Source organism: Vulpes lagopus, chromosome 6 (genome assembly GCF_018345385.1).
Source record: "Vulpes lagopus strain Blue_001 chromosome 6, ASM1834538v1, whole genome shotgun sequence".
NCBI classification, from domain to species: Eukaryota; Metazoa; Chordata; class Mammalia; order Carnivora; family Canidae; genus Vulpes; species Vulpes lagopus.
The window spans coordinates 5,429,973-5,456,715 of record NC_054829.1 but is presented as its reverse complement, the minus strand read 5'-3'; the positions used below and the strand labels follow the sequence as shown (position 1 = coordinate 5,456,715).

Here is a 26,743-nt window from a genome sequence, read left to right as displayed (position 1 = left end):
CCCAACCCGGCTCCGCCCGCCCCCGGGCCCCGCCCCCGGGCCGCCGCCGCCGCCGCCCATTGGCCCGCGGCGCCGACGCAGGGGGGGCGCCCGTCAGCCAATCAGGAGAAAATCGCGCTCCCCGACGAGGAAAGCGTCGCCACTCTCTGCCCGGGCCCCGCCCCGCGGGTCAGCGGTCGCGGCCGGCCGGAGGAGGAGCCAGCCTGGGGATCCGTCCCGCCCCCGCGGCGACGGGGAATCCGGGAGCAACCCAACGTGCTAGCGGAACTTGGGCGCGGGGGGCGGGGCCCGAGCCGCCCGTCCTCCAATCAGCGCCCGGCGTGGGCGCGGCGCAGCCAATTGTGGCCGCGCAGCTGGCGGGGGCCGAGACCGCGCTGGCCTCAGGACCAATGGCTGGGGAGGAAGCCGAGCTGAACCGCCGGGAGGGGAGGGGGGCGGGGCGGGGCCGCGCCGGGTCGCGGCGTGATGACGAAGCTTCCCCGACATTCCATGTCCAAGATGGCCGCGGTCGGCGAGGAGGGACGTCGCTAAAGGGGGCTTACCTGAGGCGAGGGGTGAGTGAACCCCGGACCGCGGGCAGCGCCGCTCACCTCCGCTTCCTTGGAGGTCGGAGTAGGGTATGGATCCCCGCGTCCACGCCTCGGCGGAGTCTCTCTCTCGCCGGATTCCGCCTCGCCCCGCTATCCGCGGCGCAAATCGAAGTTAGCGGGCGACGGCGGAGCTGCGGGACGGGCTTCGGGAGAGGGACCGAGACAGACCCACGGGCGCGGCGCGGGGCGGGGAGGCCGGCGCGGACCCTGAGCACAGGCGGCGCTGCTCGCAGTGAGGGACTCGGTAGCAGGTGGGGGGCGGGGGCGCGGCGGGGGCTTCCGTGGCTGCCCGCGTCTGCCCGGGCGCCCCGCAGCGTGCGGGCCCCTGTCGTGGGCAACCCCGGAGCTCCGGGTGTTAGCCCACACCTGGGCTCCTGCGACTTCGGGGCGCGAGGAGCCGTGTAGCGGGGTGGGACTGGGAGCAGGGAGCAGGCGCTTCCGCGGGTCGCTTGGTTCGTCGCCGGAAAGAATTCGTCGTTTTCTTCCAGCAAGCCCGAGGCGGGAGTCTAGAGCTCGTTTGGAAGGTCTGAGGCTGTTGCCAGCGCCTGGCATGGTCGGTAACGCTCCCCAGGTTTTACCATTGCCCGTTAAGCCCGAGCGAAAATCGCTAAATCATCGGAGGGGATAGGCACGACTTCCAGGAGCAAGGATTTGAGGTCGGTGGTCTTACGTGTTGGTTAAGCTCGATGACGCTCTAAATGGCTCTTCAGAGGTACCGAGCGTGGCGCCTTCCAAGCTGTGAGCGCACGTTTAAAGGTTCGTGTGCGTGACGGTGCCAGAATGAGAGCCCCTCGGGGAGCTGCGCATCCTCGGCCCCCGGAACACGGCGTGAGCAGAGGGAGCCTCCCGGATCGCCGAACGATGGCAGTAGGGGTGGTGCTGATAGACGTCTCGGTTAAGATCGTTAGTGTCCTCACGATGCTTGCCTGTTAAATAAATAGTCTTCACTATAAACGTAGGAGCTGTCCAGGACTGTGGTTTACTTCAGAGTGACGGCTCTTGGTGTCTGATTTGGGGGGGGGGGGGGGCTGTCTCATTTTGATCCTAGTGTGGTGCGTTGTTTATGCATATCAGGTCATCTTTTTTGTTGACCCTTGCTTAAAACATGGTTAACGTTTGTTTATTTCATTTTGAAAATGTGGTTTGGGCCAACAGGCACTATAAACGTTCTAGTTGCTAATGAGGTACTTAAATACCTCTTCTGAAATTGAATGTCATAAAGAAGCTGGTCATAGTTGTGGCCTGCTAAATGAACTACCTTATTTCAGGAGGTAATAATGTCCAAAAGCATTGAGTTCACTGAGGGGCAAAAAAAAAAAAAAAGTTTTGTTTGCTTTCTCTAAAAACTAGGTAAGGACAAACAAAAGGAATTAAGTTCAAGGTAATTGAGAATACTATAAAGAATGTTAAATTGGGTTAAATCCAGTTCATATTTTGAGGGTCAGATAAATGATATATCAGAGTACTTGCCGGCAGAATTGTACAACTGTTGTTCATAGGTTTTGAGGAATCCAAAAAACCAGTTAATTATAGAAGACTAAGTCTGGTGAATGTCTCAGTATTTGCAGAGAGCAGTTAGATGGATGGCTCTTGGATGCTAGAGCTTGTTCATCTATTTCAGAATCTTGTTGGGAGAGCAAAAAAAAAAAAAAAAGAGAGAGAGAGTTTGTGAATACTTGGGAAAGGAAAACTCATTCCCTCAAATTGGCAGAGTTTTAACCTAAAAAAGCCAGGTGATACACATCTAATTACTTTCCTTGGAAGTTTACTATACCTTGGTGGTGAAAGAGGGATTGCTAGACATGGGTCCGTTCAGGTTTCCCGAGGACGCTGAATATAATCTCTCTTTGTATCCTCGTAGACATGAGATAAATGTACACTGGGTAAGGTCTGTTTGGATGGGCTTGCATCCATTCAAATTACTGAACCCAAAATGTTGATTAATGGGTTGACATCAGCCTGAAGAGAGGTCTTCAGAGGAGTTACAGGGCTCTGGTCTTGCCCTTACTCTGGTTAGCACTCTCTTATTACCAACTTTAGATATGTGAGGCATGCTTCTCAAGTTAATAAATGCACTCAAAGCCTGTAGCTGTAAAGAATTCTTAAAGGTTGAAGCAATAGGCCAAAACTAACAAGATGTACATTGGCCAGGTTGAATTTACAAAAACTCAATTACCTGTATTTGAGATAAGAAAGACCTGACTTGAAAAAAAAGGATTCTAGGATGTAATATTCCATATGTGAAGGCAAAGTATAGAATCGTCCCCAGATTGAGAGAAAACAGTATCTTTGTCTAATGAAAAATTGTGGCTCTGCCATTTACGGCCTTTGTGAATTAGACAAGTTGCTTCATGTCTCTTTGATTCTATTTTCATCGTGATAAATTGTGAGGATAAGAAAATACAGCTTGCAGGCATGCTGCGTTTCAGTGGGCACGGTGCTGAGTATTAGTAATCTCCCTTTGCCCATTTGCGAAGGTCATATAAAAAGTGCTGTTTTCCATTTTGGTTGTTAATGTTTAAGGGTTATCTTGAAACACTAAAAACCATCTTGAGAAAATAGAGATGTTTGTTTACCCTGGAGAAGAGAAAGGAATGGAAAAATTGTCTTCACATATTTGAAAGGCAATCAGATAACAGAAAGGTATTTTAAAGGCTTAGGGAGCAAGGTAGCTTCAGAGTGTTGTTGTAGAAAAATCAATGTGAGACTCATAAAGAATTAAGATGAACACTAGTTCTTCATACCCAGCAATGCCATTGGCTGCCTGGTAAACGATTAATGTCCCATTAATCAACGTGTCCAAATGACGGTTAGTTGGTGATCAGGTATTACTGTTACTTACAGAGAATTTCCATATTTGGTGAGAAAATTGAGTAGTGACCTTTACTGTTCTTTCCAACTCGTAAGTGTCCATAATTCTAAATGTGAAAATGCATTTATTCTTTCATCATGTAAAATTATATAGCCAAAGCACATTCCTGAAAGGTGTTGCTAAAACGCTTTGACAGGCTGCTTGTTTATTGAGAGATTTTTACTTTGTGGAGCTCATAAACCTCTCTCTTTCATAGTAATCATGAGCTGCTAATGAAAAAAACCTATAACTTCAGGGTCTTGTGAAAAAATAGAGTAAATAGGGAACAGGTCTATAGAACTGAGATAGGAACTGTTCCAGGGGGATGAATGATTCAGAGGACTGAATTTGTGTACATTTATTTTCCCTTCCTTTCATGTATTGTTGGTTTGGCCTGAGTCTAAAGGCACCTACGCTGCATCATTAGCATGGAGTTTGGCCACTGACAGCAAGGCAGAACAGGCATGAGTGTGTTTGTGGCTTATCCACTGGGGTCTAGGGTTGTCTTTCATTTCTGTTTGACCTGCACTGGGTCCTAACCCTTTCCTCACTCTGCCCCTGTCATCTCAGCAGGTCTCTTGGCACTTTACTTCCCGGGGGGAGTTTTAGGATTTATTTATTTATTTCCTCCTCCTTAAATGATTTTTCCCCCCCAAAAAAATCCAAACTTTTCCTTTCCTGTGTCTCAAAGAAAGGGCTTTCTTCCTGAGGTTAACTTTTTTAACTTTGCTTTTTATGATCCCTTGGCCAGTGAACCTCTGGTAGCTTATTCAGCCTCTGGTGGCTCCTTCCCTTCTTGCTTTCAGACATCCTTCCTTCTCCTTTGTGCTATAAATGAGAATAACCTGTTTCATAACTTATTCATTCCTTGGCCCTTGTAGTCTTCCTTCTGCCCCACTCTGCTTTTGCAAAGATTCTGCTGTTTGCACATGTGCATGAGTCTGCTCTGTTGCGATGGTTCTCATACCATACAAATCACCCATTTGAAATAGTATGCAAGCAGTCATCTTTAGTACACAGTTGCGCAGCCATTACTACAGTGGACTTTTGCTGTCTGAAAGAAATAGTCACCAAAGTCACCTTTCCTTAATTCTTGGCTTTTTAATGTTTCTTTAGCATTTGTCACTGTCGACTACCACATCTGGCTTACAGCCAGTATCCCTTGATTTGTCTTGCAGTTATAAAGTTGCAAATTTCCCACCTCTCTCACCATTCTTTCCCTTTCTTTCCTTTGGTGATTTCTTCTGCTTTTTTAAGTTCTGTCCCCAGACCCTATCTTTTTTCACTCTCCAGCCCTCGACCTGTCGCCATGATTTTAGTTGTCAATTTAGTGTAGATGAATCCCAAATAGATTTGTCCCTTCCAGAGTTCAGCAGTCCTGTTTATCTGTCTGATGGGGTATTTCCACACAAATGTCTTACAGATTCTTCAAATGTAGTATTTTTGGAACCAAAATTTTTCTTCCTGCCCCAGGTCCCCCCATCAGAACTAACTCTCTTCCTATTTTTCTTCTTAATGTTAAAAAATTATAATATTAAAAAAACTTAATATTAAAAAATTACTTCAGGCATACAAACTTGCAATCATCTGTTGCCACATTTTTTCCTCACAGCCAGTTGTGATGCCTTTTCTTTACTCAATTCCATCTTGTGGGGACAAGCCCTCATTAGGCATTACCTGAGCACCTACTATAGTCTCCTAACTGGTCTTCCTCCTGCAAATCTCCAGACAGCCCCTACCTCATCCCTCTCTCCCCTTACCATGCCTTATTATTTTTCAAGGCACTCCCCACCCCTTGGCAAGTAGCAACATTTGTTTCTCTTTGTCTCTACCACTAGAACACAGGCTTCTAGTAGGTACAGACCCTGTGTCTCTTTTCCTGCCATGTCATTGAGGCCTGCCTCATTAGTAAATACTCTAAATATTTGAATGAATAACTACATGCAGAACTGTTGGGCTAGTGTATCTTAAAGTATATACTCCCAACTAGTATCCCTTGAATAAATTACAGATATTTTGAGATATTGATTCCCTCAGCCAATTAGCAGGTTGCTTCCTGCTCCACAAGAATGTACATGAGTGTTGGTTACTATTATTAATATTGAAAAACCAGAAATATCTCAAATGTCCATTCACAGCAGATTGGATATGTAAATTGTGTTTTATTCATAGAATAGAATATGTACAACAGAGTTTCTCAACTTCAACACTGTTGATGTTTTGGACCAGTTAATTTCCTGTGGAACATTGTTCTGTGCCTTTTAGAATGTGCAGCAACATTCCTGGCATCTTCCAGGAAGGCAATTTAGCAACCAAAACTGTCTCCAGATGTTGACAAATGCCCATGGAGGAAAGATTTGCCCCTGGTTGAAAACCAGAGTGAATGAATGAATAGTGCTTTATGCAACAACAAGGATAAACCCCACAAACATAACGTTGAGGAAAAGAAAGCAGTTGTAACAGGGTGACATACATTCCACAGTCCTTCAGAAACCTGCGAACTAGTTGCTAGGAGTAGAAGTCAAGGTAGTGGTCATCTTTGGGTATTGTGATTAGAAGAGGAGTGAGGAAAACCTTCAGGATGTTCATAATACTCTGCTTCTCAGAGGGATGGTGTGACACAAGTGTTCACTTTGTAAAATTAGTAAGGCATACACTTGAAATTTTCTTTTTGTATGCTGTAATGCAATTACACATTGTTTGAGTTTATAAAAATTATAAGCAAGCATTCCTTGGCTGCTGAGAGATTCTAATCCAGAGGGGATAAGGAGGACCTGGTCTGATAAGCAGTCTTATCTGAGTCCCCCACTTTTTATGAAGTGAAATAAGAGTACACAGACTGCTAGTTTACCTGTGGCCTGGACAGTGCACATGTTAACATTTTACCACCTTTACTGTGTGAGCCTGTGTTTTAGCGGAACCATTTGATAGTAAGTTACAGACATCATGATACTTTACCCCTAACTAAACACTGAAGCCTGAGAATAGTTGTTTTCATATATAATCACAATGTTGTTATTCTCTCTAAAAAAATTAAGTCCCTGGAATCACGCCCTGAACCAAAGGCAGATGCTCAACCACTGAGCCACCCAGGCATCCCAGACCTGGATCCCTTTAGAGGCTAAGATGTGGGCTCTGATTTATTCCTGATTATGGGAGTGTCATTGCTTCTAGATACTTGCAGTGGACAGTGCTAGGATAAATATGTATATATATATTTTTTTAACCATGATTTATTTTGATATTTTCAATTAAAATGTAACATAGGTTTTCCTTAACCTTTGATCTTGTGTGTATATGTTTCATTTGAAATGAAAATTTGATTCCTAACATTAACATTTATATGTCTTTGCTTTGTCCTACAATACACACATGCACACAAATGGTTTTACAGTGCTTATGCAACACTGTTATGTTAACAACATTAACACCAGTACAAAAAAGCAATACTGGAGAAGTTTAAGATACCTTGGCAATTCTTTAGTCCTTAGAATATATCTCAGAATGGAATAAGATCAGGAATTACATATAATAGTTTTCTGTGTAGTTATGTTTCCTGTTTGCTGTACACTGGGTTTATTTTGAGTTTGAGGATTTGCTTTTTTTTTTTTTTTTTTTTTAGTTAAGTTCATGAGTGTGTTAAATATTTACATGATTTGAAAGTCAAAGTAACAGAAGAATTCCCGAGCCAACCTTGAAAGAGCTGCTTCTAGTTGGCTATAGCTGAATAGTTTGGGCAACAAAATAAATAATGATAATATTTTATTAAAACTCCAAGAATAAAACAATATTGAGTCTATACTCAGATAAATAAATGAGGGAGAAGGAACAGGTCTTTTCATATAAAAGAAATCCAAATAATGTTGAAAGAAGGAAGGAAATAGAAAGTCACGATCAGAACACCACAGTAATTGTTCTTGCAGGCAAGATCCTCCAATGAATGCTAAAATTAATGGGTGAGCCTTTAAGGAGAAAAACAGGTAATTTGCTTAGTATTTTGCATTGCAAAATATTTTCTTCAAAATGCTTACTAATCACTATGGTGATTATAAACCTATGTCCCCACATTCTTTGATACTTATTCCAGGAGATGTAGCCTTGGAAGATGTTGCCTAATTCCCTGCCCTCGAGAGTGGGCTATACCTTGTGATTCATTTGTAAGGAATAGAAAATGGCAAGGAAAAAATAATGACTTCAGTGAGAAGCTGGGTACGATCCCGTCTTTACCCAGTGCTCGTGGTTCATAGCAGCAGCAGCAGCAGCATCAGGAAGTTGTTCTGATATCTGAGGTGAGATGAGGTGAAGGACGCTTCAGCTCATGGCAGTCTTCCCCAGAACTCCAGTCTGTTCTTGGGAAAATATCAGACACACCTAAACCAGACATTTCAGTCTGCCTACTACTCTTCAAGACTGGCGAGCTCATGAAAAACCAGGAAAGACTGAGAAACTGTTACTAGAAAATACTCAGGAAATATGGCTCCTAAGTGCAGTGTGGCATCCTGGATTAGATCCCGGAACAGAAAAGGGATTTTTGGGAAAACTCAAAATTTGAGTTTTCAAGGCTGTGGTTGATAATGTACCAAAATTAATGTCTTAGTTTTAGTAAATGTATGGTGGCTGTGTGAGATGTTAACGTTGGAGGAAGCAGAGTGAAGTGTATACAAGAATTATCTCTTGTCTTTACAACTCTCCTGTAAACCTACAATTATTTTCAAATAAAAGTTTCTTAAAAAGGCAAAGCTGAGTAAAAAGGTATACCCAGAGAAGTATTGTTCCCATCCCTGTGGTTTCCATTCTGTTCTGTGTTCCCTATCAGGACGCTTTGTTTACTGTGTGCAGTAGCCTGCATCTAGCTGATCCCGGAAACGTCTCCTTACTGGTACTTAAAGGTCTTTTTCAGGTTTGTTTTATACCTGCATGGTACACCATTAATGTTAACATTAACTGTATTTTATTCAACCAGTGCCCTATTGAGGGATGTTTGAGTTGTTTACAGTTTTTGCTATTATAAATGCCGTTTTCATGAATAATCCTGTGCATGCGTTGTTTCATACTCGTAATGGTATTTTCAGAGTGGATTCTTCGAAGTGGGATTACTAAGTAAAAGAGCAAATGCATATGTAATTTTGTTGAATATTGCCAAATTCCCCTCTGAGAGTTGTATTCCCACCAGCACTATATGAGATCGCCTGCTTCTCACTGGCCTTGCCAACAGAGCGTATAGTCACGCTTTTAGATTTTCTGCCAACTGAGAGTTGAGAAATGTGTGTCTCAGTATGACATCTGACTATGAACTCTTCATATTTTACTGAGCACCTGATTGCGTGCTTCCCATGTTTACCTAGGCTTTAGGTAACTACCCTGCCCAACCCCCAGTCATTGCCCAGTTCTGTCATACACACAAGTACAAATTAGTTGGAAGAAGATTGCTTTTCTCCTAGTACTTAGTTTCTTCCTTTTGGAGGAAAGATCAGATTTTTAGGGCCCCTAGGAGCAAGGAGGAGGAGGGATGCCCTCAGCCTTGCCACATCACCTTTCCCACCAGAAACGAAGTGGCACAAAGAACAGGTTAGGCTCCCAGATTAACTGAGCCTCTGACCTAGAATTTAGTTAGAGAACTGCCATTTTCTTGCTAACCAGACCAGCCTGGTTCTGGCTGCCTCTTTAAAATCCTTTTGCCGGGATCCCTGGGTGGCGCCGCGGTTTGGCGCCTGCCTTTGGCCCAGGGCGCGATCCTGGAGACCCGGGATCGAGTCCCACGTCGGGCTCCCGGTGCATGGAGCCTGCTTCTCCCTCTGCCTGTGTCTCTGCTTCTCTCTCTCTCACTGTGTGCCTATCATAAATAAATAAAATTAAAAAAAAAAAATTTAAAAAATAAAAAAATAAAAAAAAAATAAAATAAAATAAAAAATAAAATCCTTTTGCTGGAAAAAAAAAAAATCCTTTTGCTGAACGATTTGAAAATTGCTGTTCCTAATCAAGTTTACAGTATATATTCCAGTGGCCTCTAGATGAGAGTCCTTGTTTTTTATTTAATTTTCTCAACATCACTTACATTTTTTAAAAAAGATCCATTTGAGAGAAAGTGGAGCGCATGCTTGCCTGCATGTGTGGGAGTATGCAAGCGGAGTGAGGGGCAGAGGGAAAGAATTTCAAGGCGACTCCCTGTTGAATGTGGAGCCCCTCACGGGGCTGGATTTCACAACCCTGAGATCACAACTTGAGATGAAATCAAAAGCCAGACACTTAACTGACTAAGCCACCCAGGCACCCCAACATGATGCTTTAGAAAATCTCTTTATTCTGAAAGAAAAAAAGAAGAGGAGGAGAAAAACTAGAACACGTTAAAGGAGCTCCCTTCTTCCCTTGTGGACCACCTCCCTCCACTCTTTCCCTCAGAATCACAGCATGCATACCAGATTTATACTACTCAGTTCAATGACTCTCGTGCAGGTGGGAATTCATCCGATCTGGTGGCTTCTCTGAGTGAAACGAAGTAAAACAAAATGAAATTTTGATTGAGTGCTGAATGGAAAAGATGGATAATTTTGGAGCATAAGTCTTTGCAAGGGGTTAGGACAGGCCTGGGTTTTACTGAAGGTTGGGATGTAGACCAATGCAAGGGATTAACTCTACTGAAGAAAGGCAGAAAGGAATGGGAGACGGAAATCCTCTTCCTTTTAAGCTACCATGAAATTTGAGATTATCGTCTCAGTCACTTAAGTGTTGAATTGGCTTTGGAGGTGAACCTAAGCTAGTATCAATCAGTAGTGTTGCCTCTCAGGGAAATTTTGATCCGAAATCAAGTGTAATCTGTGACTGTAGACTGTTTATAATGATCGAGATTGTTTAATACAGAACATTCCTTTCCAACTTTGCTGCTGCTTCTCTTTCTCTTAGGATTCTAACATTTTCAGAAAATCTTTTGGAAAGAACAAGTCTACTTCAATAAATGAAGGAGAATAAAGAAAATTCAAGCCCTTCAGTAACCTCAGCAAACCTGGACCACACAAAACCATGTTGGTACTGGGATAAGAAAGACTTGGCTCATACACCCTCACAGCTGGAGGGACTCGATCCAGCCACTGAGGCCCGGTATCGCCGAGAGGGGGCTCGATTCATCTTTGATGTGGGCACACGTTTGGGATTGTATCCTGAATCCCCTTGGAATCGTTATAAATAGGACCCCCACCACCAGCAGCACCAAGAATTAAATCAGATACTGTAGACAAAATATATAGTACTATCTCTGTACTGAAACGGCTCTTAAATATTTTTATTTAAATGTTGTTTATTTGTTTGGCTCTTCAGAGGTTTTCTGTTTGTTTCTGTTTTCATTTAAATGTGTAGAGTTAGCCGTTGAGTGAGTGACCATCAGGAGGAAAACAAGTGTTTTGTGATCATAGTTGAAGTGTGTCTAAAGAGTGGTAGAGCCCTGCCTTGTTACAAGTGTAAACTTCAATTTGCTAATTCTCATGTCTGAGTTCTGATACCCTGAGATCCCCTTCCCCTCTTAACTACAGATTTTGTTGTTATTGTTTGTCTTTATTTTTCCTCATTTAACTAATAGCATAACCTGTAACAATTCTCAGTAAAGTCCTTAACCAGAACAACAGACACTATGATACCCTAGCAACTGGAATAATTTATTTTCATCGCTTCTACATGTTTCATTCCTTCAAGCAATTCCCAAGATATGTAAGTATTTGAATTTTGTTATAATTCTCTATCACATGTTGTTGTTTTCACAGTTTAGTGGACTGATTATAGTCTCTCTTTATTCTATTTTCCAGAAAGTATATTTATAATAATACATGGCTATCTATAAGCAGTCAATTTTGAATTTTTGTTTTTTCCAATTAACTATATTCAAGTCTTTTTTTATTTAGGCCACTGTGCATGATCATAATCATATTGCACCGTGTGGAATTTACTTCCTTACCTTTCACATGATAAATTTGGGCTTATAATTGAGACCCAAAAAAAGGCCAGAATGGAAGAGAAGTTCTTTATGCCAAATCACTTATTCTTCAGTTACTCCTTAAACATGCCGTATGTCTTACACTCTTTGGGAGAGTCAGACAGGGAACGTGCCTTGAGTAGCCAGGATAGAGGGGATGACACGTACAGAGCACATGGTCAGTGAAGCCGTAGGAGAGGTAAGGAAAGCAGGCTGGAGCATTCAGAGGGTAGAGTAATACCTCCTAAAGGGATCAGGGAAAATGCCCCGAGGAGTTGCCAGCAGGCAGCTAAGCCTTGGCTGCGAGCAGGGCTTAGACATGCTGCAATGAGGCAGAGCAGTTAGTCCGACAGAAGCTGGTGTGAGCAGAGACACATGGAAGCGCACTATTCAGTGTCAGCCCAGCCAGGGAGTCCATGTGGCAGGAATGGTGGAAAAGTAAGCTGGATCGGCCCATGGTGAGCCTTGAATGCTGGATCAGGGAAATCTGACGTTAGTAGGTATATTGTGAAGTTGTCCAAGGGTTTCATAAGGAAGATGACAGGAGACTTACTAGGAAATTCACCTGTTGGGGATCCTTCCTCTTGTTTAAGATTTACTTAGTGTTGTACACATGTCTTACATACTGATTTGTGAAGTTCTAGAGGAAGAAGCCTGTGGCAGAATCAGCTTGGTGCCCCATCTGATGCCTACTGCCCTTGGGGTCCCATGGAGAGAGGGCTGCGCCAAGGAGGCGGGCAGAGGCCAAGCAGTGAGAAGGCCAGTGATACAGGCACTGCATGTGGGTCCAGACAGCTGCACCAGGGGGAGAAGGTGTAGGAGATGGAGTCCACAGGACGGGCACCTAATTGTGCTCTTTTTCTGCAGCAAAGCTCACTGTTCAAGGAGCCATTATTAAGTTTGCAATGTAAAAAGAAAATGTGTTCCTATGATTCTTTTCCTTTCTGGCATCTACTTTTTTCACATGACATTTTCTTTAGAAAATTAAATTTTAAATAATTTATGAAGCCAAATTGGGAAGACCCAAAATCCTTGCTTCTGTTTCTCCATGAGTTTTGTTAACAGTATCTCAAGAAATTTTGTCTCCCTTGTAGGTGACAGGAGCTTGTTGTCTCTTTCTGGCTGGGAAAGTAGAAGAAACGCCAAAAAAATGTAAAGATATCATCAAAACAGCTCGTAGTTTATTAAATGATGTACAATTTGGCCAGTTTGGAGATGATCCAAAGGTAAGAATCTTAACTTCCTGCCTTCAAATCTTGATTCCTCGTGGTAGCATGGTGTTAAAGCTCCTTGTGTGGCCTCCGTGTCTGCCAGTCCCCTGAGCCCTCCTATGCAGAAGGTACTTGTACTTGCTTCTGTCAGAGGAAGGAAGATAACGTGGCATACACTTGCTAATGCATATCACTCCCTCATTCTGAGTACTTTCAGGGGCCCTAGCACAGTGGATATGAGCAGAAATCCTCTCCTCACCATTAGCACTCCTAGACTGAGAAGCAGTTCAGCGGAGATGGCAGGGCCACGGCGCCAGCCAGCTTCTGGCAGCTTTCCTCCACCCCTGATTCTTGTCAGGGTCAAGTCCCCCCCCCCCCCCATTGTAATCCTTGTGGCACCTGCATGCTTCACAACATTGATCACAGCTGGTGGTGAGATAGATTTTAATCAGATCATCACACAAAGAGCTCTGGTCTTCTCAACTACAAGATCTGTGAGAGCAGAAACCATGTCTGTTTTTCCCTGGCACCTTGTACAGGGGCTGGGTGGAGTAGGCACTCAACAGCTACTTGAATGAATGACAAACTCAAAAGCACAAGTAGAGAAGAACTAATGAGGGCAGGGGAGTTCGGCACTGTCCACAGTCTTGCTTTTCCTCCCTTGCTGCTACTGCCCGCTACAGTAGACACCTCTGTCTGCCAAGCAGTGTTTATGTGTGTAAATAAAACATGTTCGTTCTCCTTCATGCTTCAAGGAGGTAACAGAGGCCCAGAATGCTTTTGTATATGTTGTATTTACGATGAATACTAACTTTATAAGTATTGTCAACATGGGTAACTCTGTTTCTTAAACTGATTTATAAACCCGTTCACCTGTTTCTAAAAATGTGAGTCAATTAGGAATTCATGCTAACGGTGATCAGAATGCAATTTAATAGAATACCTGTGGGTGTCTGATTTTTACATAGTAGGAGACAGTTGTAGGAATGTGTTATGGGCATATGGCACCGCACTGGTGTGTGTTATCCTAGAGTGCCTTTGGGTGTGTGTTATCCTAGAGTGCCTTTGGAGAAGTCCCCTTTTACCTTTATCTACCCCTTTACCCACTATACCTTCAGATCAGGAAACTGAGACCCAGTCGGGCACAGTGAGGTACAGGTTCTGCAGCTCCAGTGCCCCAGATGATAGGAAGGGGGGGATGGGCATACTATTCAGACTTTTACTGCAGGGTCCAGCCTGCCCCTCCTTTCTATCATGTGCAGTCTTCCTAGAAATAATCTGGAGTACAGGGGCCAAAGGAAAGCACAGTGAAGTCACTGTGGAAGACATTTCCCTTGCCAGAGAGGACAGCGAGCAGGGCAGTTATTTGGGGGAGGCATTGTAAGCAATTAGGGAAAAGATCATGAATCATGTGGGACTTTTTTGCCTTTATGAGCTTTGCTTTAACTGTGTGTGCCTCCCCCCCCCCCCATTACATTAATTACTCGTATGTTCAACAGATACTCCAGCCACCACTGTGTGAGACTCTAGACCTAAAACAGGTGGCAGAACAGTCATGGCCTTTGCCATTCTCATGGATTTTATAGTGGAGTTGGGATAGATTTTAATCAAATAATCCTATAACTATCTGATTATGAGCTGTGATGAATGCTATAAAAAGATTATTTAAAGGTGCAGTGAGGGCATTCAGCCTGGGAACCTGGACAGGTCCCCCAGACAAGAGTTGTGGGGCTGAGGGAAGGTTCCCTGAGGAATGATGCTTGCACACAGACCTATAATTACCCCATTACTTGAATATTTGAAACACAAAGGGAGCCTGGGCCTTGAGCTATCCTGTAATACAATACGGGCCACAGCCTCAAAACCTGTAGGTGCACTTGGTTAGAAGACTGTTCCTACATTGAAAAGTCATGGTGAAACTCCTGGGAAACAGGAAGTGCCAAAACCAGACAAAAACACGCCAGTGTTAGCAGGTTTTTTAATATCATGGGGAACTTTCTGAGATCATGGAAAGCTTTCCTGAGAGAGTGCTGGCAGCGCTGAGGTAGAAGGATCTTAGTCCTGCCATGCTGGTTGGAATCACTCATCATGAGAGAATGATCCATGTTCTGCAAAGTGAGGCCAGACCTCAGCGTGAAGCCTGTTCCCAGCATGTCTTCTCTTTCTGCAGTTAATGGATTCATTCACCTGTTAGATATGGGATTTCCGGCCTCCAACAGCCCTGTCTTCCATGGTGTAAACAAGTCATTGTCTTTAAGTGCTAGGTGCAGTCAGGCTGCACAGAGGCTGGAGTCTTGAAGTACCCATTCATGGATGTTAACTAGTTCAAGACACCCTGGAAGGACGTTGGGGGGGTGGGGTCCATTTACCATAGCAACAGTAAAATAAAATGTCCGGAATTAAGCCTTGTAAGAAACTGGAGATCATGGGAGGTGGGGGAAGGAACTTAAAACCACTGAAGGAATGAAAAAATTCCAATAAATGTTTGAGAGGAAGATTCAAAGGTAAAAATCTCTGTTTTCCCTAAATTGCCCTATGATACAGGAAGTTCCCAACCAGAATGTCAACAGCTTTCTTTTCTTCTGGCCTGATACTAAGTAAAATGATAGGACAGTGAGGTATGGGGGACTCCCACAAGTCCCGCTGCCAAGATGACCAACAGAGGAAGGAACAGTGTCATGCCAAAAAACACCCTGGCCACGTGCAACCTCTTCACTACACCAGCAGCACCTATTGTGTGTCCAAGGACAAAGCCATCAAGAAGCTCATTATTGGAGGGGCACCCAGGGGCTTAGTCAGTCAGGCGTCCAACTCTTGATTTCAGCTCGGGTCATGATCTAGCCCAAGCACACACTCAGGTGCTATCCCACAACCTCCACCAGTGGCCCGTGTAAGGAGCTAAGTCCTTCAGACTGAAGGAAAACTGTCTCCTGGAAAACAAGAAAATGGAAATTATACTCAAAAATTAGGTAGTGGGGAGACATGCAGAAGTACAGAAAGATAATGATTGCACACTCCCTTCTAAACGTTACATCCCTTCAATCCTGGGACAAGACAGATCAGTGATCAGAAAAGATTTTGTGTGTGTTGACAGGTTAGGATGTGGTTTAGTAAAAGAAAATGATGATGTATTCTGGAAATGATGTTGGAACAGACTATTTCAGGTAAAGATTTAAACACACATGCTATGTATGTACATATCGAGCAGGTACTGAGAGTTTGTGTGAGTCTGCATCATCGTCATTGCTTATTTGCTTAAAGTTTTCAGTGGAAATTCCTGAAGGAGTGCTTTTTTTGATGGAGGTCTGGAAAGAAACTACAGTCACGTTAAATTCTCTACAAAGTAAAGGTCTATTAGTAATGACATTTCTGGGGCACCTGGCCAGCTCAGTCAGGGAAGCTTACAACTCTTGATCTCAGGGTCATGGATTTGAGTCCCACGCTGGGTGTAGAGATGACTTTAAAAAATAAAAGTTTTAAAAATAAATTTCTAAGAATGTTTCCAATATTTTTAAAATACCAACCGATTGTTTTGTCTTCCACTTTTTAGTTTTCAGAATTTCTCCTTGACTCTGAGCAAGGTGAAAGCCTGGGAGGGCAGAGTAGAAAAGGAATGAAAAAGTTGCCATAATAGAGCTAGAAGAGAGGAAGTGAGAAAGCTCACTGTTGAATGTGGCTACAGACCTGTGAGTGGAATCATATCCCAACATTGGTGGTTTTATTTTTAGGAAGAAGTGATGGTTCTAGAGAGAATCCTACTCCAGACCATAAAGTTTGATTTACAGGTGGAACATCCATACCAGTTTCTCCTCAAGTATGCCAAACAACTCAAAGGTAAGGGGGGAAAGTTACTTAACTCTTCATTGTGAAATCAAGTCTTATTTATAATGATTTGATGGTGCTCAGATTATGCTTCTAGAAAGAGGAAAGCAGGAGAGTTGGATGTGTGAGTGTGCCTGGGACACAGGGTGCCCAGACAGCCCAGTATTGAAGCTGTTAGTACTGCTTCCTGTCAGCTATAGACACATTCTGTCATCCGTTTGCCAAGTGATAGGAGGCAGGAAAATGAGTCAGGATTTTTTAAATAGCCTAATAAAATCCGCCTTGGAGCAGGCTTCCCGTAAACGGTGCTTCAGCACAGGTCACGTGGGAAGAGAATAGAGATGGGACTTAGACCCACCCGTCTGTCCTCAGTTCCTGGGCGGCAGCCGACTGCAGTGTTTTGGGATGGTGCTGGGCACACAGTGGACTTTAGAGAAATGCTGCTTTTTATGCACTCTATTACTACTAAATTACCTTTTTCTTCCTGTTTCTAGGTGATAAAAACAAAATTCAAAAGTTGGTTCAAATGGCATGGACGTTTGTAAATGACAGGTACGTGTGTTCAAATGTTGATCTGATTATACTTTTTAAAATAGGCAGGGACTATGGGTCGGTCATTCAATCTAGATTCCCTATTTCATATCGAGGACTCTGACTCACCCAGCTTGAGGAGCCAGTTAATGGCAGAGCTGGGGCCAACATCCAGGAAGTCTGCTTCCCAGCAGAGGGATGCCCTGCCATGTCTTGATATAAGAAGCTAAAATGTCGGGGATCCCTGGGTGGCTCAGCAGTTTAGTGCCTGCCTTCGGCCCAGGGCATGATCCTGGAGTCCCGGGATTGAGTCCCACATCAGGCTTCCTGCATGGGGCCTGCTTCTCCCTCTGCCTGTGTGTCTGTCTGTCTGTCTCTCTCTCTCTCTCTCTCTCATGAATAAATAAAATCTTAAAAAAAGAAGAAGAAGAAGAAGAAGCTAAAATGTCATCACCAGTTTAAAAAAACATAGTCCAAAACAATAAACCAGAGAATTTTGACAAGATACTTAGAACTCATTTGGTTCTGCCCAAATAATACATCCTTGTAATGGTTTTAGGGCTTTGCCGTTCTTTGAGCCTGGGATCTAACGAGGGGCTCTATGGGGATGGAAGGCCTATGTGTGGAGCTGCTGTCATTTGAAAGCACAATTCAGTGATGAGGATTTCAGCAATCTGAAGAACATAAGCTATGTTCATTTGTGTTTCATGACATAGCAATTTTTGAATGTGCCAGCATTCTGGTTCTTGAAGGAACAAGTTTGTAACTATGGCTAAAGTTATTTATTTTGGTACCTTTAGGAGACTTAAAACTTGCTGCTTTTATTTCTAATTCTTTATTTGGTCATTCAAGGAGGAATAAGCAAGCCAACATCTAGATGTGGCATCTCATCTCTATGCATTGGGTAACATGGCTGTTTCTCCAAGTCACGTCACCCCTTTTTCTTGTTGAACTAGTCTCTGCACGACCTTGTCACTACAGTGGGAGCCAGAGATCATAGCAGTGGCAGTGATGTATCTCGCAGGACGTTTATGCAAATTTGAAATACAAGAATGGACCTCCAAACCCATGTATAGGAGATGGTGGGAGCAGTTTGTGCAGGACGTCCCTGTGGATGTTCTGGAAGGTACTGGCATGCTGGGCTTTCCTGAGGGTATTCTGTGTTTAGGGGACTCTTCCCTGTTAGCCTCGAGTCCTGAGAATAGATGTCTCCGTGGAAGTAAATGTAAGTCGTTCTTCAGAAGCACCTTTAATTCAGTTCTCTCATAACATCCACTCTGTCCACGCTGTGCGCAATAGTTTGGGGGATTTGCAGATGTGATCCCCACTTACCCGTCCCTGTAGGGGAATTGTAGCCTAAAGTTAGGAAATAGGCTTTTTTTTTTTTCCTAAGCACATTTACTTTAAGTACCAATTTGTGACAAATGTAATTGTTGCCCATCATTCAGACATCTGCCACCAAATCCTGGATCTTTACTCACAAGGAAAACAACAGATGCCTCATCACACACCCCACCAGCTGCAGCAGCCCCCACCTCTCCAGTCTACACCGCAAGTGCCACAAGTGCCACCGCCCCAGCCAGCTCAAGGCTCCGACCCGCCCCAGCCACCACAGAAGGACTCGCAGCCACCCGCTCCACAGCCCCCACCGCAGCAGGCCCCACAGCCCAAGAAGCCGTCCCCGCAGCCCAGTCCTCCCCGCCCAGCGAAGCGAGCCGTGGTGAGTGGGCCAGGCAGCCCTAGAAGCCGCCAGCACTCCGGGTGGGGGCCAGGATCAACACCACACCAGAGCATGGTCCCTCTTCTGAGGGCTGGTGAAGGACCCTGAGCTGGGGTCCCCAGCCTCGCCATCTAGCTACGTGTCCATGGGGAGCTTGAGAACTACTTTGGTCAAAGGAGGGGAGCCCCTAGGAGCTAGGAGGGCTCCATTGTCCCTGCCGCCCCGACCAGCAGGGTGCTGGCCTCAGTATCTCCGGTCTCTGGTTTTTTCATGTTTGGTGCTCTGAGTGACACTGGGTTTTTGTGAATACTTCTCCCCACAGCAGCACTCCAGTCAGTAGAGGAAACCATGGCGGGGGGGAGAGAAACACATGTCAGCAAACTGTTCATTAGATTTAGGCCAGCGTGTTAAAGGGCTTGAGACTTAGTGTCTCTATTGAAAATCCTTGGTGGTGCCATCTCACCTGGGAAAAGGAAAGAAGCAGGAAGCAGAGGTGGTCTTTTAGGTACCTGGTCTGCCCTGGAGCTCTGAGCCAAAACTGATTTTCATCTGGAACTGTGTTCTGTTGCTGCGGATAGCTCTTAGATAATCAGTTCTTCTTATCCCCGGGGTCTTGGTTAACAGTTGTATATTTTCTTTTGTTACAGGTTGTTTCTCCCAAAGAAGAGAACAAAGCAGCAGGTAATTTTCTGTTCTGAGGGTTTTGTTTTTGTTTTTTTTTTAGCTCAAGTATCTGTTTATCAAAACTTTAAATTCTTAGTCAACTTTGTTTCTGCAAGATTTATATCGGCCTTAAGATTCAGCCTTAGAGCCCATCAAAACCTTTACCCTGCTTGCCAGGAAAAGTCCCCTAACTGAATTTTAGATTATATTCTGACAAAAGTTATCGAAAAGCTTAGGAGCAATAGAAATGTACTTAGTAACAGATATACAAATGTGATCAGGAACGTAAGAGGAGGACGACAGCAGGGATCCTTCCTAGAGGTTTGGTTCAGCTCACCGCAGTAGGCAGTAACGGGTCTGAGTGTCCCCATCCTGATCACCAAGTGGTAGAGTGGAGGGCAGATGGGATGGCAGTGACAGGTGGTGCTCTTGCCCAGAGAACCACCCTATGTCCCAGCCCTGCTGCTTGTGTAGGCCAGTTCTCTTTTAAATACTGCTTGGATTTTGGTTTTGGGTTTTTATAGAGCCCAAAGTTGGTTGTGATTTGTTTCTATATTGGAAACAAATGGAAAGGGTGAATAAAATCTGGAAGATTACAGAACAGAAATTTAGAAGCATTTGTCCCTGTGTTATGGGCCCTGACATGCTGTACTCTTTGAAGGCACAACAGTGTTTACTCATTTCTGTTTCTCTGTTGCTTAGTTCCAAGGTAGGAACTCAGTGGTTTATTAAATTGTTGTGAGATCTTCAAGTTATAATAAAGCTACATTTTTCTCAGGGTCTTTGGAGAAGTGATGAGTTCAGTACAAGTGAATTTTTTTTCTGTTCCATCTGGGCAAAAACTTAAGTGTGAGACCCCGAAGTGGGCTGTGCTCCCTGCCATGTGGACATACAGTTGAGCTGAGCTGGTGTGCTAGACCTGTACGTCTATACGAAGCAAAGACAAGCCAGTGGTAACCTTAGATAGAGGACTGACCTTTGAGCACCTGGAACTGAGCTGAGGGGTTGGTCCTCTAGGTAGAAGGATGCATGTGGGCAAAGGAGCTGGAAACATAGGGAGAAGAGATCTTTCTAGAATGTGAAGAGGTAAAGGGAGGACCTCTAATGGACAGAGAGAGTGACTGGAGCCACATGGAGTCCACGTGGAGGAATGTGGATTTTTCATAGGCAGTGGGAGCCACTGAAGACGTTGGAGCAGGAGAATGGCCAAGTCTGAGTTCCTTTTAGAAGAAGGTTCATGGTGGCAATAATAGGACAGATGGTTGGGAATGAGGAGGAGCTCGCAGGCATCTGGGTGAGACATGATAAGGGCAGTCAGAGTGGTGGCTTATGGCCCACAGAGGGCACAGAACACAGCCTGCCATAGGGCCTTGACCAGGCGGCGTGCTACATGCCACTAGCTACAGGGGGCTCTGAGCGCTGGAAGTGTCGCCAGCCAGAATCATCACATATCGCTAGTGCAGCATACAGACCAGATTTCCAAGCATTACTAAGAAAAAAGAAGGTAAAAGAGCTTGTTGATTAATTTTTATGTTGATTGCACATTGAAATGATCAGATTTTTTTTAAAGATTTTATTTGAGAGAGCATGTGAGCACGCATGGAGCAGGGGGGTGGGTAGAGGGAGAAGCAGATCCCTGCTGAGCAGGGAGCCCGATGTAGGGTTCAGTCCCAGGACCGAGAGATCATGACCTGAGCTGAAGGCAGATGCTCAACCGACTAAGCCACCAAGGCGCCCCTGAAATCAGATTTTTATATATAAGGTTAAATATTAAATTAATTCACCTTTTTCTAAGGTGACTCCCAGAAAATTTAAAATCACATGTGTGGTTCTTCGCTTTGGGGCAGTGCTGACCTAAAGAACTTCAGCTCTGCTTGGGAGAGGGTCGCAGGTCGGCCTGCGAAGGGACTGTGACAGCAGTCACAGCAGAGATGGGGAAAGCAACCTGTGAGCTGCTGGGTCTAGGGTGGAGCTGGAAAGTCAGGCCATGGCTTCAGGAGAGAGAGCACAAGCAGCCAGAAGCATAGATTTACAGTTCATTCACCTAGAGAGAGGGGATTTGGTCCCCCAGGAAGAGGATACAAACAGACATATCCCTGGACTTTGAATTCAGCCTGTTTGGGACAGAGGAAAGCAGGAAAGGCTCAGCGACACTAGAGTAGTGTCCGATCAGAGCAGTGGACAAGCCAGAATAAAGTGAATTTCTGGAGAAAGGGTCAAACACACAAGCAAGCACAAAGACGGGAGTTCTTTTTCGGTTACATGTGCACACTCTGCACCCTCATAAACACAAGATACCCGGTTTGGTGTAGCCCGTCTTGGCTTAGTGGTGTCCCTGTGGATGCTGGTTGTCTGCAGCCACCAGACCCCAAGGGGTGGGCTGTGTGCTCTGCCCCTAATGTCCTGTTTGCTTTTATGCCAGCTCCCAGCCTCTAGGTCTCTCCTGCCACCAGTGGGAGCACTTTTGTAAGGAAGAAAACAGACTTAAAATGTGCCTAATTAGGAATCCAAAGGTGGAGGTTTCTCCCGTGAGCCCTCCGGCTGGGGTGACTGTGACTGTGTTCTAGTCCAGTGGACGTGGTAGAAACACCGCCCCCCACCCGATAGGTAACGGAGACAGTACTCTGCTGGTCCTTTCTTCTTTCAGTGAAAGGTCTTATTTGCGAGGGTCATCAAGGAAGGTGGGTAGATGCGGAAACAGCCGTAAGAAGCCAGCAGGTTGTTCTATTTAGGGTGGGGGTGGGGGGCGTTTGTTAGACCTCTCTGGGTCTCATGAAAGGATTAGCTCCTAATGGTTTAGCTGAGGCCTCTCTTAAGTTCCCTAAAGCCTTGTCATATCAGTTCTTTTTCCCCAAAGAAATTCCTGAATGGTACATTTTCCTTTTTTTTCTTCTATGACATGTTTATTCGCATGAGGAAGTATGATTGCTTTTCAAAAACTACTTTTCCTTTTTCCTTTCTAGAACCACCACCACCTAAAATCCCCAAAATTGAGACCACTCACCCTCCATTGCCTCCGGCCCACCCACCTCCAGGTAAGTGTCCACTGAAAGCAGAGTGGAAGTGCCACCTTTTCCCTCTGCTTTTTCGAAGGGTAGACTCGGGAAGGCCTGGGGACAAGTTTATACAAGGGAGACTCGGTAGCCAAAATTTTAAAAGAAGGTAATGACCAAAGATGTTTCCAAAAATTGTGTTTTTCACAAACCAGGTATTTTGAGGATGTTATAAATTCCAAGTATATCTGGATATTCTATGGCCTCTCATGTGCAGAAATGCCAAACTATGCAGGATAAATAAACATAGAATCAGTTTTAGTGAAACAAAGCCCTGACAATTTATGAACATTGACCTGGCAGGATTGCTGTAGATCTTAAGAGCCCAGACTCGGTCACACCTGCTTCCTAGTGGCAGGAGAGTGAGTATGTTCTGAAGAATAAGCAGTTGCCCGGAGTCAAGTGGAGAATAAATGAAACTGTGACAAGTTCTCGACAGGCGCACAGGGAGCTGCAAAGCTTCCTTGGCCTCACGTAAAAGTGGAAAAGCATCGTAAGGAATATAGCCTTGTCTCCCTGGGGCAGCGTTCTAGAAGATGGAGCAGGAAGCTAGGGTGGGCAGGAGTAGCGTGTGGTCTGAGGGCTGCTGGGCCATCCTGACCTGCTCTGTAACTCGTGCTTAGGCCCCTAGCATGTACCTGTGGCTAGGGTACCACCCATTACATTTCTTTTTGCTTCTGGTCAGTCATGGCACTTTATAAGCTTTGGGGAAACAGAGGACTCATTTTCTATTTTGGGATAAATCCTACAGTCCCCAATCCAGTACGAAGCGTGCTTAAAAAGACACCTGCAGTGGATCATTTGAGGATTTATGTAGCATCTCCTCTGTAAGCAAGCACAGATCCCCCAGCTCCTGTGCCCCGAGGGTGTGCGGAGAAGAGGTGTGGTGTCCTGGGGAGCCCAGCGCACACGTGGCCCATGTGTGGTGTCAGGAGCCCAGCAGAACATAGGGAGCTCCCCACATGGGCAGCGGGCAGGAAGGGTGAAGGCACCGGTGCCAGGGGGTGAGCTGGCTAGGCTGCTAGAAGGGCTGCCGTCGGAGGAAGAGTGGAGTCTGGAGTCTGGCAGCCACGGTGCCTGAAGGCAGAGGTGGAAGCAGAGGCCAGGTCACAGGAGCTCACTCCAGCAGAGGGGCCTGTGGCAGACGGGAGACAGATGGAAAGAAGGTTTGGCGAGGCAGCAGGAGTCTCCAGTTTGGAGAAGAGCTAGAAGCAGTTTCTAATGAGACACAGGAAGCAGAGGCACTTAGGTCACCAGGGATGTTGGAGGGCGGCTGGCAGTGGCGGGTGCCAAAGCGAAGATGAAGAGGGCCCCACAGGTGCCTGGAGAGACCGCGGAGTTGTAGGTGACGGGAAGTGACGTCTCAGACGGGAAAGTGTGGACCCAGGCAGCCGTGCAGTAGCACACAGGAAGAATTCAAGGTGCTTGGCACTTTTGTCCACAGGCCTCAAGCTCAGACTGTGCTGTCTAGTCAGCTTCTGGCACCATCGGCCCCCAGCCCTGCCCTGGAGCCCAAACAGGTTTCCCCATAGGCATGTCGGACCTTCTGACCTGGGTGGGCGTGCTGGTCAGTTCAGGCTGAGCCCCAGGGCCTTGGCTCTTGTTGAAAGATGGCCTAGCTGGCCGGAAGTTCTGCTCTTGCTCACTTGGTGGGAGCAGTGAGGGGACCCCTGGGCACATTGCATGTCCATGTGTGCACAGTCAGGGCTGCTTGGCGCTCCAGGGGGCACAACAGAGTGAAGTGCTGGGAGACCAGAAACCCCTTTCGATGGCCTCACTTTTCCACCAGAGATCTTGGCTCCTAGGACTTGCCTTTGACTTCTGGGCTGCCTTAGGAATCCTAAAGATGCACTTTCTCCATGATTGGCCATCCCTGGTGCGATGTCCCCAGTGTCATTTTCCAGGTGTCTGACCATGAATGCAGAGGGGGAATCTTAGATGAAAACGTGTGAGGTGGGGCTGTGGACAAAGCGGGCAGGGGCCGCACTGGGAAGTACCGTGGGAGGGCAGCACCGGAGGCTCAGCGGTGCTTTCTGGGAGTACACTGGGGGGGGTCTCCTCTCATTTCTCTGTAGTAGACTAAAACCAGAATTGCTCCTTCACGACCACATCAGGAACGTCAGAGACTTGTTCATTATTTTTTTAAATGTTGAGCAGCTCTCAGGCTTTGTGCTTGATGCCAGTGCTGCAGACAGTTAAGGTGACATGACCCTGGCCTCAGGCTCTAGAGACAGGCAGGAAGAAGGGGCTCCATGCACTGCAGGCACGGCCTTGGCTAGTGCGGTGAGGACTGAGGGAGGGAGACCCGGCCGTGCTGGGGGGAAAGGGGACCTCTGTGATGGCATCAGGCACTGGCCTCAAAGGTGACCACTGCTTACTGTTCCTCTGGGAAGTCGGCCCTGGTGGAAAAGCAGCAGCCTCACCAGCCCTGCACTGGGGGCCGGGAACCAGGGGGGGCACATGAGAACTGCTGTGGGAGCTCATGGCTTGGGCTCTCCCCACCCTGAGGAAGTCAGTGGACGTGTCCCCACACAGGCAGCCCCGGGAGCCACCCCAGGGCCGGGCAGTGACTTGTTTTTCCTCTACAGACCGGAAGCCTCCCCTCTCTGCCCCCTTAGGCGAGGCGGAGCCACCGGGCCCCGTGGATGCCAGTGACCTCCCCAAAGTCCAGATTCCTCCTCCGGCCCACCCGGCCCCCGTGCACCAGCCACCACCGCTGCCACACCGGCCGCCGCCGCCGCCGCCCTCCAGCTACATGACCGGGATGTCTACCACCAGCTCCTACATGTCTGGAGAGGGCTACCAGAGCCTGCAGTCCATGATGAAGACCGAGGGCCCCTCGTATGGTGCCCTGCCCCCAGCCTATGGCCCTCCAGCGCACCTGCCCTACCACCCACACGTCTACCCCCCCAACCCACCCCCTCCCCCAGTGCCCCCTCCACCAGCCTCCTTCCCCCCTCCTGCCATTCCTCCCCCCACTCCTGGCTATCCCCCTCCTCCCCCCACCTACAACCCCAACTTCCCACCCCCACCCCCACGCCTGCCCCCCACCCATGCAGTGCCCCCTCACCCTCCTCCAGGCCTGGGCCTGCCACCGGCCAGCTACCCCCCTCCGGCTGTCCCCCCTGGAGGACAGCCACCCGTGCCCCCACCCATCCCCCCACCCGGTATGCCTCCAGTTGGGGGGCTGGGGCGGGCAGCCTGGATGAGATAACGCGATGCCTTTTCTTTCCCTTGGTTTTTTAAAGTTTTTCTAATCAACTTGAAGAGTAGTTTAAGTGGGTAAGCAGCAGGGTACCTTATATAATACTAGACAGTTGCAGTATGGGAAGAAACAGACTGGACCCTGAGATGAAATCAGGGAGGTCGTCCTCCACGACCATTCTGGAGAATGGGGCCAGCGGCTTCGGTGTAGCCTGGGCAGTGCCGGTTTCCAGCCTCCCTCGCGCTTGGTGGTAGCGGGTGGCGACAGACAGCCCCGCGCTGGGTTATTGTACTAGTGAAGACGTTAACCAGCCATATTGGCTCAAGAAATAGCTTCAGTAAGGAGTGAATTTCCTTCTAGAAATCAGTGCCTATTTTTCCTGGAAACGCCATTTCAAATAGTCCAGTTCCATCTGAAGTCAAGCTGTTGTCCTCACTTTCATTCTGTGACGTTCTCTCCCGACACCCAGTAGGTCAGACGAACCACTTTTTTGATTTAGATATTTACATCCTTTGTATTAAACTTATTTTGAAGGGGTTGCCTTGTTGGACGACTGTGTTCTTTTTCCTCCAGAGAGAAGGGGAGAAATGTACTTAGAAAGTAATGAATGTTTACATCAATTTGCAAATCCCTGTACATAGAGATATATTTTTTAAGTGTGAATGTAACAACATACTGTGAACTCCATCTTGGTTACAGACGCAGCTCCTTCGGTCAATTATCCAAATAAAACCCATTCTGAAACTCCTTTTGTTTCTTCCGCACAGGAGGGGGGGCCCCGGGGTCTTTAGCAGCCCTAGGATGTCAAGTCCAGAGGTAGCTCCTCCCTGGCCCTGAGGGCCGAGGGGCAGACAGAGGGACACTGGCCTCGCAGCCCCCACACCGGACCCCACGTCTCCCAGGGCGGTGCCCCTGTGGGTCCAACCTTGGCGGGCGACCCCCCCCCCCCCGCACCCTGTGCCTGCATTGGCCCCCTCAGGGGAACCCAGTGAGTTCCGAACCAGTGCACCTGCGCAGAACACAGGCTCCCAGGTCACACAAGGGCTGGGATTTGAAATTCTTCCCACTCGGGCCATCGGAGTGGCTGTCCGTGGTCTCCAGCACCCGGCCGAGCCCCCACATCTAAGGTGCTTCCCA

The 26,743-nt window shown here is 46.4% G+C and overlaps 1 protein-coding gene across 3 annotated transcripts; it reads left to right on the top strand.

Annotated features, from left to right (window-relative positions):
* The first annotated feature begins 441 nt into the window (after positions 1–441).
* CCNK (cyclin K) lies at positions 442–26,350 on the top strand. Of its 3 annotated transcripts, none has more exons than XM_041758666.1 (11): positions 442–554; positions 10,342–10,590; positions 11,058–11,139; positions 12,496–12,627; positions 16,341–16,446; positions 16,929–16,986; positions 17,922–18,091; positions 18,414–18,685; positions 19,333–19,366; positions 22,312–22,383; positions 25,020–26,350. In XM_041758666.1, exons 2-11 carry the CDS (start codon positions 10,394–10,396, stop codon positions 25,613–25,615), a joined length of 1,719 nt encoding a protein of 572 aa, XP_041614600.1. In that variant the 5' UTR covers positions 442–554; positions 10,342–10,393; the 3' UTR covers positions 25,616–26,350. The 3 variants fall into 3 exon arrangements, with proteins under 3 accessions (XP_041614600.1, XP_041614598.1, XP_041614599.1); XM_041758664.1 differs by having other exon boundaries at positions 24,990–26,350; XM_041758665.1 differs by having other exon boundaries at positions 533–617; positions 24,990–26,350.
* The last annotated feature ends 393 nt before the right edge of the window (positions 26,351–26,743 follow it).

What these genes read in the sequence shown, in the direction of transcription:
- CCNK (XM_041758664.1), top strand. Translation starts at nt 10,394, where the DNA reads ATGAAGGAGAATAAAGAAAATTCAAGCCCTTCAGTAACCTCAGCAAAC. An exon ending in TCAAGCAATTCCCAAGATAT is followed by an intron (nt 11,140 to 12,495) that starts GTAAGTATTTGA and finishes TCTCCCTTGTAG; the next exon opens with GTGACAGGAGCTTGTTGTCT. An exon ending in AGTTTGGAGATGATCCAAAG is followed by an intron (nt 12,628 to 16,340) that starts GTAAGAATCTTA and finishes TTTTATTTTTAG; the next exon opens with GAAGAAGTGATGGTTCTAGA.